The 13,895-nt window shown below is 44.2% G+C and overlaps 2 protein-coding genes across 2 annotated transcripts in view; both read right to left on the bottom strand.

Annotated features, from left to right (window-relative positions):
- Positions 1-2,890, bottom strand: part of LOC126109808 (homeobox protein GBX-2-like) — a 100,720-nt gene extending 97,830 nt beyond the window's left edge. The window contains exon 1 of the mRNA XM_049914868.1: positions 2,584-2,890. Within this exon, the coding sequence (XP_049770825.1) occupies positions 2,584-2,885 (302 nt within the window). The 5' untranslated portion in view covers positions 2,886-2,890. The remainder of the gene's footprint in view (positions 1-2,583) is intronic.
- Positions 2,891-2,896: 6 nt separating this feature from the next.
- LOC126109535 (uncharacterized) lies at positions 2,897-13,115 on the bottom strand. The gene is made up of 4 exons (XM_049914554.1): positions 12,238-13,115; positions 8,178-8,334; positions 2,984-3,128; positions 2,897-2,910 (listed from the first exon to the last, which is right to left on the bottom strand). The coding sequence occupies exons 1-4, from the start codon at positions 12,510-12,512 to the stop codon at positions 2,897-2,899; spliced, it is 591 nt and encodes a 196-aa protein (XP_049770511.1). The 5' UTR covers positions 12,513-13,115.
- Between the last annotated feature and the right edge of the window lie 780 nt (positions 13,116-13,895).

Here is a 13,895-nt window from a genome sequence, read left to right as displayed (position 1 = left end):
TATTAGTGCTCCTCCACTCAGGTTGTAGTAAGCATAAGTTGCAATAGTGCTCAATACATTTTATTTTCCCACAATGGAAAGACATTCAATAAACACTGGACTTTTTCGGTCTTAGATCATCTTTAACTGAGCTGAGGTTTGCTCTAACCATAGCTGGTGGGAGAAAAACTCTTATATTTTATCTTTTAAAAGTGTTTCCCGTCTATGAAGAGGGACTACCAGTATATGGTGGGAAAGTACCTGACCTACATACATCTTCTACTGGTACTCCTAATAAAGATCGATATGTATGTCTACATAGACATTCTGCTCCAACACGAGCTTAACATGTTCTTGTGTCAAGGTTTCGTCTGAGGTGGCTAAGTCCTCTGCCAACGTCCTCCGGACCTCCATGACTTGGTACGGTGGATGACAAGTCGCTGTATGTGGATACTGGTCTGTATGCGTTGGTTTTGTATAGATAATGTGTCCCAAAGTCCCATAATCCTTTCTGTAGACCAGCACGCCCAGAAAAGTAAGTTTTGCATCCATTTGGACCTCCATTGGGAATTTGATGCTGGTGGGGGTGGATGGGGGAGGTTAAAGCAATGAAAATTATCCAAGAGACAATTGAGATGGTCTATTCTATGTGGCCACACCACAAACGTATCATCGAATCATCGATGTATCACCAAAAACAGGGAGGTTCTAAAAAATTCATCCTCTGTTACCTGTCTTCAAGATCTTATACAAATATTGTGTCAAAATGACTGTATGATCCAATTTCAAGCCCAAAAAGAATATTCCCAGTTAACATATAGTCACTTACTTGTCCTGTTAGTTACCTCATTGGTAAGCTACTTTCATGTTCCAGAAACCACATTATAGTACCTCTGTATAATATAAGACACATCATCTCACTTACAAAAAATGAATAATTTAGTCGTTATCAGCTGCACACTCACGCCAAAGGTGTATAGGTATTTAGCTGTAATTAAAACTGTTTCTTCTTATTGATTTTGACACTTTCTGTGGTAACTCTGAACACACCCTATTTCTTCAAAAATTCATTAAAGGCTAAATTTGTGCTCATGTTGAACACACTATCTTAACACTGATCACTCCACTGTATGACGGCTGAACCAATCCAGCACACTTTTCAGCTGTACAATTATACAACTATACATAGTTCACTGTATCCACCCACGTCAATTTGCTTTCAATGCCACTTTGCGATTGTGAATAAGACACTCGTGGTAAGATATAAACAGGTAACAAAACATTAAAAAAAAGTCATACCATGAGCCGAACAAAGAGCATAATGTCATTATCATGACCAAATGACTTGTTCGATATCTCAATTAACCTAGATACAGAAAAGGTGAAGAGTTTATGTATGCCAGTGCTGACTCCACAGAACCTGCACTGGCAAGCGCTCGAGTATGCAATAGACTCATGAATTGGGCATAGCAAAATGGTTCAAATGTTTCAAATGGCTCTGAGCGTCCTGGGACCTCTGCTGTTCCTGATCTGTATAAATGACCTGGGTGACAATCTGAGCAGTTCTCTTAGGTTGTTCGCAGATGATGCTGTTATTTACCGTCTAGTAAGGTCACCCGAAGACCAGTATCAGCTGCAAAGCGATTTAGAAAAGATTGCTGTATGGTGTGGCAGGTGGCAGTTAACGCTAAATAACGAAAAGTGTGAGGTGATCCACATGAGTTCCAAAAGAAATCCGTTGGAATACGATTACTCGATAAATAGTACAATTCTCAAGGCTCTCAATTAAACTAAGTACCTGGGTGTTAAAAATTACGAACAACTTCAGTTGGAAAGACCACATAGGTAATATTGTGGGGAAGGCGAGCCAAAGCTTGCATTTCATTGGCAGGACACTTAGAAGATGCAACAAGTCCACTAAAGAGACAGCTTACACTACACTCGTTCGTCCTCTGTTAGAGTATTGCTGCGCGGTGTGGGATCCTTACCAGGTGGGATTGACTGAGGACATCGAAAGGGTACAAGAAAGGGCAGCTCGTTATGTATTATCACGTAATAGGGGAGAGAGTGTGGCAGATATGATACGCGAGTTGGGATGGAAGTCATTAAAGCAAAGACGTTTCTCGTCGCGGCGAGATCTGTTTACGAAATTTCAGTCACCGACTTTCTCTTCCGAATGCGAAAATATTTTGTTGAGCCCAACCTACATAGGTAGGAATGACCATCAAAATGAAATAAGAGAAATCAGAGCTCGAACACAAAGGTTTAGGTGTTCGTTTTTCCCGCGCGCTGTTCGGGAGTGGAATGGTAGAGAGAAAGTATGATTGTGGTTCGATGAACCCTCTGCCAAGCACTTAAATGTGAATTGCAGAGAGTAATCATGTAGATGTAGATGAGCACCATGGGACTTAACTTCTGAGGTCATCAGTCCCCTAGAACTTAGAACTACTTAAACATAACTAACCTAAGGACATCACACACATCCATGCCCGAGGCAGGATTCGAACCTGCGACTGTAGCGGTCGTGCGGTTCCAGACCGTAGGGCCTAGAACCGCTCGGCCACCCCGGCCGGCCTGGGCATAGCAGTCGCAGTTGGGACTCACCTAGGTCTCTCGTCCAGAGCCAGAGACATGGACCTCTGTATGGCGGTGACCCTCAACGGCTCCTGCCCTCCCTCCGCACAGAGTGACGACGACCTCTGGACCGTGCCCAGGCCTCTGTGCTGGAATCCTGGAGTTGCAGACGTAGGCCTCTTGACGCCGAGGGCGCCCAGTTGGCCGCCGAGCACGGTTCCCCTGTCGCCCCTCCCGCAGGAGACGTCCGTGACCGAGTGGGACCTGCCGGTGGCGGTCAAGACCGATGGCGGAGGTGAACTGCTGGGCAACGACCCTCCGCTGTCGGCCATCCGGACGTCGGTCAGGGAGGTGGACCTCCCAGTGGAGTGGAGCGCTGCCAGGGTCCCTGTGTGCTGGGCCTCCTCCTGTCCACTATTGGATTGGTCACCTGCAGACAGGAACTTGTCCATGACAAAAGCTCCAGCAGAAGATGCGTCTCGAGTGGGTGGTGCGAACTGACTGTCCGGGAACGTGACGCCGGCCTCTGCCATCGCCGCTCCGTACAGGAAGTCTCCGGCGTTGCCGAAGCAGTCCTGTGCAGATGAACAGTCTTGAGCCTGAGAGAATCCTCGACACATTGTGACTAGACAAAGGCTTGCGACTGTGTAGAACACAGTACACTGAGGTGACAAAAGTTGTGGGGTAGCATCTTCACAAATACAGACGGATGTAGCTTTGTGTACACAGGGAATAAGAATGCAGTTTATTGGCAAACGTGCCATTTGTACTCATGTGACTTATGTGAAATGTAAAACTTTGAACATAAGCTGCTAAGGTTCAGTGACGGAGTCAGAATTATATCAGAACAAATAAGCCCTCGGTCACAGATGTTGTTGTTGTGGTCTTCAGTCCTGAGACTGGTTTGATGCAGCTCTCCATGCTACCATATTCTGTGCAAGCTTCTTCATCTCCCAGTACCTACTGCAGCCTACATCCTTCTGAATCTGCTTAGTGTATTCATCTCTTGGTCTCCCTCTACGATTTTTATAAATGGTTCAAATGGCTCTGAGCACTATGGGACTTAACATCTGAGGTCATCAGTCCCCTAGAACTTAGAACTACTTAAACCTAACTAACCTAAGGACATCACACACATCGATGCCCGAGGCAGGATTCGAAGTTGCGACCGTGGCGGTCCCGCGGCTCCAGACTGTAGCGCCTAGAACCGCTCGGCCACCCCAGCCGGCTGTACGATTTTTACCCTCCACGGTGCCCTCCAGTACTAAATTGGCGATCCCTTGATGCCTCAGAACATGTCCTACCAACCGATCCCTTCTTCTGGTCAAGTTGTGCCACAAGCTCCTCCCCAATTACACTCCTGGAAATGGAAAAAAGAACACATTGACACCGGTGTGTCAGACCCACCATACTTGCTCCGGACACTGTGAGAGGGCTGTACAAGCAATGATCACACGCACGGCACAGCGGACACACCAGGAACCGCGGTGTTGGCCGTCGAATGGCGCTAGCTGCGCAGCATTTGTGCACCGCCGCCGTCAGTGTCAGCCAGTTTGCCGTGCCATACGGAGCTCCATCGCAGTCTTTAACACTGGTAGCATGCCGCGACAGCGTGGACGCGAACCGTATGTGCAGTTGACGGATTTTGAGCGAGGGCGTATAGTGGGCATGCGGGAGGCCGGGTGGACGTACCACCGAATTGCTCAACACGTGGGGCGTGAGGTCTCCACAGTACATCGATGTTGTCGCCAGTGGTCGGCGGAAGGTGCACGTGCCCTTCGACCTGGGACCGGACCGCAGCGACGCACGGATGCACGCCAAGACCGTAGGATCCTACGCAGTGCCGTAGGGGACCGCACCGCCACTTCCCAGCAAATTAGGGACACTGTTGCTCCTGGGGTATCGGCGAGGACCATTCGCAACCGTCTCCATGAAGCTGGGCTACGGTCCCGCACACCGTTAGGCCGTCTTCCGCTCACGCCCCAACATCGTGCAGCCCGCCTCCAGTGGTGTCGCGACAAGCGTGAATGGAGGGACGAATGGAGACGTGTCGTCTTCAGCGATGAGAGTCGCTTCTGCCTTGGTGCCAATGATGGTCGTATGCGTGTTTGGCGCCGTGCAGGTGAGCACCACAATCAGGACTGCATACGACCGAGGCACACAGGGCCAACACCCGGCATCATGGTGTGGGGAGCGATCTCCTACACTGGCCGTACACCACCGGTGATCGTCGAGGGGACACTGAATAGTGCACGGTACATCCAAACCGTCATCGAACCCATCGTTCTACCATTCCTAGACCGGCAAGGGAACTTTCTGTTCCAACAGGACAATGCATGTCCGCATGTATCCCGTGCCACCCAACGTGCTCTAGAAGGTGTAAGTCAACTACCCTGGCCAACAAGATCTCCGGATCTGTCCCCCATTGAGCATGTTTGGGACTGGATGAAGCGTCGTCTCACGCGGTCTGCACGTCCAGCACGAACGCTGGTCCAACTGAGGCGCCAGGTGGAAATGGCATGGTAAGCCGTTCCACAGGACTACATCCAGCATCTCTACGATCGTCTCCATGGGAGAATAGCAGCCTGCATTGCTGTGAAAGGTGGATATACACTGTACTAGTGCCGACATTGTGCATGCTCTGTTGCCTGTGTCTATGTGCCTGTGGTTCTGTCAGTGTGATCATGTGATGTATCTGACCCCAGGAATGTGTCAATAAAGTTTCCCCTTCCTGGGACAATGAATTCACGGTGTTCTTATTTCAATTTCAAGGAGTGTATATTCAGTACCTCCTCATTAGTTATTAAGTCAAAATTGACCAGGATTCGACGCTACTATGAGCGTCGTCTTCAGAATTAAACTAACTGTTCTAAAACATATTAGGTATACAATACATTAATAAAATTAAAGTTTGTACTTACTAGAAAGAGATGCAGTACTTACAACACACATTTAAAAAATATAAGCCGGAAAGTCGACGTCATGCATAGTTGTAAATAAGATGGCGAGCGGCTAAGGGCTGCTCGTACTTGAGTGGACAAGTGTTGCAAAAAGACTGAGGTGCCCACGTTAGAAAGTGTGGGCAAGTAAACATGGTGTTGCTACGAGCGCCATCTAGTAGCCGCAGAAACAACTATGCTACTGTACATTCAGAATTAGACACATGAAATTGTGATGCACCTGATTCAGGCATAACGTAAGCACTAATAATAACAGGATGAAGTTACATATTTATCTGCTTTAAACACAGATACATTCTGTAACGTAAAAAAGCGTCAGTTATGGCATACAACAAAGAGCAAAGATGTAACAGGAAAACAACATTTCGGTAAACTGCATGAGGAAATCTGAATCAAAGATCAAGCAATGGCTTTATACAGTCGGAAAAGTTTTTATTTCGCAGCTGCAGCTGTTCGTTGAGAATGAGGCCATCATGACGAGAGAGATGTTTGAAAATCTCCAATTCCTCTAAAACATCTAACCTACGCCCCTTCTTTTCGGTATGCAGAATATTGCTATCGCCTATGGCTTTAGGCACGCGTCCAGTAATTAAGAGATGATCGGCAAAGGATGAATTTAGGGGACTTCCAACGCCGCGTTGATTCCATGACACACCGGGTTGCCGCACTAAGTCGGTCAAAGGGAGCTCCGACACTACGTTAGGAGGAACTCCAGGACTTTTATCACCTCAGTGTACGTTGCTAAATGAATTAAAAGATTATGGAAAGATGTGTAAGCAGTGATGGCTCATGCAAATATATGTTACAATATGAAAACAGAATGAGATTTCCTTTTTCGTTATGATAGACGCGACTTAGTATAGTTGCGATGTTAGATTTATTTAATACACTCGGATAAAGTATGTTGTTTGTATGTTTACGATTTCCGCTCTGTTTTTTTTTATTAATGCTTCAATACGCCCTACATCTTTCATTTATACACTGAGCTTTATACGGTTATCGTTTGAGGCACTTTAATGCAAGTGGCAAGAAAATTTTCGGGCCAAAATTGATGTCAGTGTCTTACTTGATCTCATTTCACGAAGTTAGTTGTTGTTGTTGTGGTCTTCAGTCCAGAGACTGGTTTGATGCAGCTCTCCATGCTACTCTATCCTTTGCGAGGTTCTTCATCTTCCAGTACCTACTGCAACCTACATCCTTCTCAATCTGTTTGTATATTCATCTCTTGGTCTCCCTCTACGATTTTTACCCTCCACGCTGCCCTCCAATACTAAATTGGTGATCCCATGATGCCTCAGAATATGCCCTACCAACCGATCCCTTCTTTTAGTCAAGTTGTGCCACAAATTTCTCTTCTCCCCAATTCTTTTCAATACCTCCTCATTAGTTACGCGATCTACCCATCTAATCTTCAGCATTCTTCTGTAGCACCACATTTTGAAAGCTTCTATTCTCTTCGTGTCCAAACTATTAATTGTCTATGTTTCACTTCCATACATGCCTACACTCCATACAAATACTTTCAGAAACGACTCCCTGACATTTAAATCTACACTCGATGTTAACAAATTTCTCTTCTTCAGAAACGCTTTCCTTGCCATTGCCAGTCTACATTTTATATCCTCTCTACTTCGACCATTATCAGTTATTTTGCTCCCCAAATAACAAAACTCCTTTACTATTTTGTCTCTTTTCCTAATCTAATTCCCACAGCATCACCCGATTTAATTCGACTACATTCCATTATTCTCGTTTTGCTTTTGTTGATGTTCATCGTATATTCTCCATTCAAGACACGGTCCATTCCGTTCAGCTGCTCTTCCAGGTTCTTTGCTGTCTCTGACAGAATTACAATGTCATCGGCGAACCTCAAAACTAGTATGGCCCTCCAATTAACTTACTGAGGAGTCTTCCAATGACATATTGACAAAATAGTGACCACAGCGCTACAGAACAGATTTTTGATAGGGTTCAGTATGAGCTGAATCCTATTAGTGGCTAACCAGCAGGTTTATGAACACAATTTGCAAACTTGTTATAGGGAGAACTACCTCCATATCCTACTTGAATACATGAGATTCATTTAATTAAACTATTGAGTAGCGATTCACTGTAGTGTTAAGATTTGAATACCTTATCATGGTTTAAGTGATGTTTCAGTCATATTGCTGATCATTGGTGTGCCTGCTTTCAAAGGTCCTCAAGCTACCTCCATTGGTCGATCCATTACCTGACTTAACACGGCGATACCAAGATTCATGGCTCAGAGGAATTGTTCTATGAAGAAGGGATGTACACTTGGAAGAGAACCTCGTTGATGTTGTAGGCCAGCAGTGTAAACACCTTCTAGGTGTACGCGGGGTAGAACGCATGAAGATAATACAGAAGACGTTTGCTAATTACTGTCAACTGTAAGTCACAGATATGTACTGTGAACATTGGAAAGATGCTAATTTAAGATGATACAGGGTTTGTTTACCAGATACACCTATCTCGATTTGGGCTTCTCTTCGTTTTCCCAAATGATTCACAGTAATAACCCATAGACAATAACTTCCTTGTCCAGTATTTAGAACCTTTTAAATTAAGTAAATTCGTATGATGCATAATTATGACAATTTTTATATCTTGTATCACTTCAATAAGTCTTTGGACAGAGCGTACCTGTGGATCCGCAAAAGGTGGCAGCAGCGTAGTAGGGGCTCCGATGCCGAGGTACAGGTGATCGATGCTCGGCGAACCCAGGGTGACGGTGCTCACCGATGCCGGGGACGCCGGTCCCTCCTGTGACCAGTACGCCGACGAGCTGCCCTGGTTGAACCTGCAGACATTCAACCAGTTTCTGCTGAAGATGACGACCACGAGTATGCCGAAACCCAGACCGGGTTACAAGGTGCCAATGCCAGTTGAACAGCTCTCACCAGCCGGATACAGAGCTGGTGCTAACCTCCACAAAGTTGTTATTTTTGTCTTTTGGTATAAACTGCGCAATGGTGCAAGTCGAATGTCAAAGTTATTTGCGAGACAGATCTGTTAATATTTTAACCCTTTAGTGACCAGTGGGAACTATAGGTCTCGCTTATTTGTTTTCGCTGTAAGTTCAGTGATAATCTGTGTTCCCACTTCTAACTTTCGCTACCATCTCTGTTAGAGTGTGCTAACTATGTGTAGATTGTCAATGGTTAGGCGAAAGCTGTTGTATTTCTACCTCGTGAGTCAATCAATGCAGAAGCGCAGTTCCCGCGTGAAAACGATTCACTGTTTCGACCGCTACAGCGTTTTTCGGATAGTGTGCTTTCATTTTGCGTGTGAAGTGACTTGTGTCGTATTTATCTACTTTTATGTTTATGAGGGAGATAGTATTCGTGTATATTTGCTGGATTTGACTGAAAATTACATAAATATTACAAGGTAAGTTTGTGGAAGCAGAAGTGAAGTATTCTGCTCATTGGCTGTGGCAGAGTGTAATAAAATAATGGGAGGAGTGGATAGATTTGATCAGCTGCGTGAACAGTATGCTGTAGGCCGTCGTTCATGGAAGTGGTGGCACAAATTGTTTTTCTATCTTGTGCATTTGGCAGTTGTCAATTCCTACGTTATGTGGAAGCTACAGAAGACAGAAGCAGACCAGATAACATTTAGACTGCACTTGGCAAGGGAGCTTATCTCTGTCTTCTCAAGTCGTAAGAGAAGAGGAAGGCCTGTTCATTTTCAAACACCAAAAAGAGGTGTGTCTGGAGTACCAGATGAAGTTTGTCTGGAGAAAGTTGGAACTCATTTCCCTACAAAAGGTACAACAAACAGAAGATGCTGCCAATGTAGCACCAAGAACAAAGAAAAGAGAACAAAAATAATGTGTAGCAACTATCGTGTACCTTTGTGTGTAGTACCATGCTTCTCTAAGTTCCATAGTACATCACCTTAGTGAACTCAAAGGACAGTATGAACTAATACAAATATAAATGTAATGTTTAACATGTTTTTGTACTAAAAAATAAAGGAAATACATTTTTTTTTAAATTAGCAAGTGAGGTTACTCCAGAGTTCGGTGGGAATAGTAGTTCCCACTAATTTTTCTATACTCGTAGGCTAAACTCTCACTTTCAATATTTAAACTACGATTTTATGAACGGTTTCTTAGCCCAATAAAGTGTTCATAAAAAGTTTACAACTTCCGGAAATAATTTGGTCACTAAAGGGTTAGTAGTTGTGTTGCGAGATTTTCGTTCAAATGAATGAGCAGGAATTGAATGTAGCGATCAAAATATTCTTGGGCAATTCATCGACAACGGAAGTTTAGTGACAGTTGGGAAAGCTTTGGATGGTGGTTAAAATTCCGATGTGACCATCCAGACTAGGTTTTGCGTCGTTTCCCTAAATTGCTAAGTTAAGTGCTGGGACTGTGCCTTTCAAAACAACATGGCTCGTATCTTTCCTCGTTTTTCCCCAATACAGCTTCTGTTCCTTCTCTAACGCCTCTGTTGTCAACAGCACGTTAAACTTCAGTCCTCATTAACTCTTCCTTGTTTCTTTGGTTTCAATACACATGAACGGGCGTCTCTTTACAGATATATCTGTGCAGCTCTAGTTGACGATTCGTGGGAAGCGCGTCCTGACATCCCAAGATAATAATGTGACGATATCTGTGGCAACCTCCGATGGCACATTATATTTATTGCGGAACGATCGAACTTTGTGTATGTAAAGTACAATGTGAATTATCCTGAACTCAAGCACCAGAGTACATAATGTAGGAAAATAGCTTCCAGTTCTCTCGTAATGGATAAATGCAGATCATTTAGTACCGGTTCTGAGATGAACATTTCCACAAAGTTCTACTAATTTCGGACTGGTATATCATGGTGTAACACTTTCTCTTCCTGTCAATATGTTCAAGATGCTGAGAACCATAAGGGCCAAAGCACACCGTCGTCGATTTTGAGATTTTAGCATGCATACAGGCTTCTGGGATCTGTTGATGTTAAGGTGAACCAGTTTTATCAGTGCTGTACCCCTACATTTAATATAGGAACATTTGCGGAAAGCTGTCTCTTCCATTTCTCTCATACTCACTTTCATATGCGGCTGGTCCCGGCGGAGTTTCGAGTCCTCCCTTGGGTATGGATATGTGTGTTTGTCCTTAGGATAATTTAGGTTAAGTAGTGTGTAAGCTTAGGGACTGATGACCTTAGCAGTTAAGTCCCATAAGATTTCACACACATTTGAACATCACTTCCATATCGGCCCAAAGCACGAATTTTAATTGCTGTAAGAACGGTCACTAGCTACACTGATGCTCATTTCTTAATAAAATCTGTAAGCTTTAGAAGAGATGCTCCACCGTAGCCTCGCGTACCATCGTTTCAGTATTTCAGTCTATAACTAGACGCTGAGGATTTAAGAACACTTAAGTTATACCGACCTAGCTACTGAACCAAATATTCGTGCTGAAAAGGAACATTTCAGAAATTTTACAACAATGAAGTGTTTAACAGGTTCGCATGAACTGTTGGTTAGAGTAACATTTTTTTCACTGGAGTTGTGGGAGGCCACCACTGTCTTCGAGTCACTTAGAGGGAGACCACAGTTTAATATTTCCTACACAACACCAAAAATTAAACTAAATACATACACATGAAAATTTTGTGGATTAACATTACTAGTAATAGTCCTAAATATTAATTAAAATTTCATGACGAAGTGGGTTCATTATTTCTTTATAGGAAATATAGGATGTTGAAACGTGGGTGAGAAACAAGTGAAACATGAGACTGGTGGTTTGTCTACAAAACTGATTTTCACAAACAGCTATTTTTTCCAGAACTTTATGTCTGTGCTTTGGGCCCCTATGGTTCTGGGTGCTTCATTTCCTTTGTGAACGGCTTTAGAATGTGTTGCATACAAGAAGAAATAAAAACTTTGAGGTTCGCCGATGACATTGTAATTCTGTCAGCGAAGAACTTGGAAGAGCAGTTGAATGGAATGGACAGTGCCTTGATAGGAGGATATAAGATGAACATCAACAAAAGCAAAACGAGGATAATGGAATGTAGTCGAAATAAGTCGGGTGATGCTGAGGGAATTAGATTAGGAAATGAGACACCTAAAGTAGTAAAGGAGTTTTTCTATTTGGGGAGCAAAATAACTGATGATGGTCGAAGTAGAGAGGATATAAAATGTAGACTGGCAATGGCAAGGAAAGCGTTTCTGAAGAAGAGAAATTTGTTGACATCGAGTATAGATTTAAGTGTCAGGAAGTCGTTTCTTAAAGTATTTGTATGGAGTGTAGGCATGTATGGAAGTGAAACATGGACGGTAAATAGTTTGGACAAGAAGAGAATAGAAGCTTTCGAAATGTGGTGCTACAGAAGAATGCTGAAGATTAGATGGTTAGATCACATAACTAATGAGGAGGTATTGAATAGAATTGGGGAGAAGAGGAGTTTGTGGCACAACTTCACTAGAAGAAGGGATCGGATGGTAGGACATGTTGTGAGGCATCAAGGGATCACCAATTTTGTATTGGAGGGCAGTGTGGAGGGCAAAAATCGTAGAGGGAGACCAAGAGATGAATACACTAAGCAGATTCAAAAGAGTGTAGGTTGCAGTAGGTACTGGGAGATGAAGAAGCCTGCACAGGATAGAGTAGCATGTAGAGCTGCATCAAACCAGTCTCGGGACTGAAGACCACAACAACAACTATCTGAGCAAAGACATTACATACCTGAGAGCATCGGGCGAGCTGCTGTTGGCATCGGGTGTGGTCACTGGTGTCTCGTAGCCCGCTATGGGGTCGCAGTCCCTCTTGGGCATCAGCTCTATGGCGCTGAGCTCTGAGGAGGTCATGGGTTGGCTGAGGCTGCTGGATGGTGGAGCCTCTGTGAGCTCGCCGACTGGAACTGGAGTCTGCAGCTGATCTCCAGGCGACCCCCACAGGATTTCTCCAGTTTGCAGTGGCCGCTGGTGGTACATCTCACACTGCACCATGTAGTCTCCCATAGTTCACTACGTCGCACTGACGACCGATGTCCCACAGTCTGGAGACCACCTGTCACCTGGTTCAGTTATTGTCTGGCATTAGTCCAACTGAAGGAGACCACACGTGGAGAACACAGCCCTAACGACAGCTTCGCAGTGCAGTCCTGCTGACTCTCAACAAGACTAAGTGTCCCAAGATATGAACCGCTACTGGTATATATCTGAAAACTGATGCCACCTACCCACTTGGAAACAGCCCAGATAACAAATCGAATTCCAAGCACCCTTGATCTTTGCTAAGGATAAAGCTGATCCTCCTTTCCAGAACTGCTGGTTCTTCCTTGATATCTAAAAAAAAACCTCAGTTCGGTACTTCCCCTGTAAATGATTAAGGATGCAGAAGTAATCGAAGGAGTGCTCAATTGATTATACTCAATTGATTCGTTGTTAGCTGTTTATTTCCGTTCGGCACTGTCAGTTGAGTACTTCCGGCGACGTGCAAGGTACGAAGAAATAATGTAAGGAATACCACACTGCTTCTTAAATTTGATCTCTCAGCGTTGTTGTTCGATGTATTTTTACACACAAGCAAATACTCTGTGTGTTCAGTACACACCCAACCAGAGCTTGTCGTCTTGTTGCAAACTGACAAACTGTTTCAGAGTAGGGAGGGGAACCTGTTGTTACACTGAGCTGTTTTAACTGTAACTCCTAGTGTTTTTTCAGTATCTTTGCAGCAGAAAGCAGTTTTCACAAACGTCAGTCACTCGATATGTCCCAAGTTTTCTGCTTCTAATCACGCAGTCTGTGACACTCACTGATGATTGTCTCAAACAGTAGCCTCCACGTCCTTTCTGTTATCCTATGACTCTAGGACTCTGCTATAGCCGAGGAAGTTTCCTGATAAACGGAGGTTCGATGTCTTGAGCTCTCGCCTCTTGCTGTAGTTAGCGGAAGGTGATGGCGTAAAAGGTTATACGATCTGCAACAAAGTATAACGGACAGGAAATCATCAAATCTTGGTGTATGACCAGGTCCTAAAACAAAACAAAAATTGCAGAACAGAGCAGGTGAGTTGTTTTTGTGTTGTGGTCTCTCATTCACGATTCGCCATACTAGCCTATCCTGTGCAGTCCTCTTTCTCCTTACATAACTACTGCAACCTACATCCGTTTCACCATTATTGCCGTATCAGAGCTTGAGATTATCCTACAATCTTTTACCCCCCCCCCCACCCCGCACACTTCACCCCATTAAAATATTGATAATTCCATGATGTCTCAGGATGTGTCCTAGAAACTGATCTCGTCTTTTAGTCAAGTTGCATCAAAAAGTTATTTTCTCTCCAGTTCTAGTCAGTAGCTCCTCATTACTTATTCACCTATAGCACCTCATTTCGAAAAC

The sequence above is a fragment of the Schistocerca cancellata genome, chromosome 12 (genome assembly GCF_023864275.1).
Source record: "Schistocerca cancellata isolate TAMUIC-IGC-003103 chromosome 12, iqSchCanc2.1, whole genome shotgun sequence".
In the NCBI taxonomy this organism is placed as follows: domain Eukaryota; kingdom Metazoa; phylum Arthropoda; class Insecta; order Orthoptera; family Acrididae; genus Schistocerca; species Schistocerca cancellata.
This window is presented reverse-complemented; position numbering and strand designations above follow the sequence as displayed.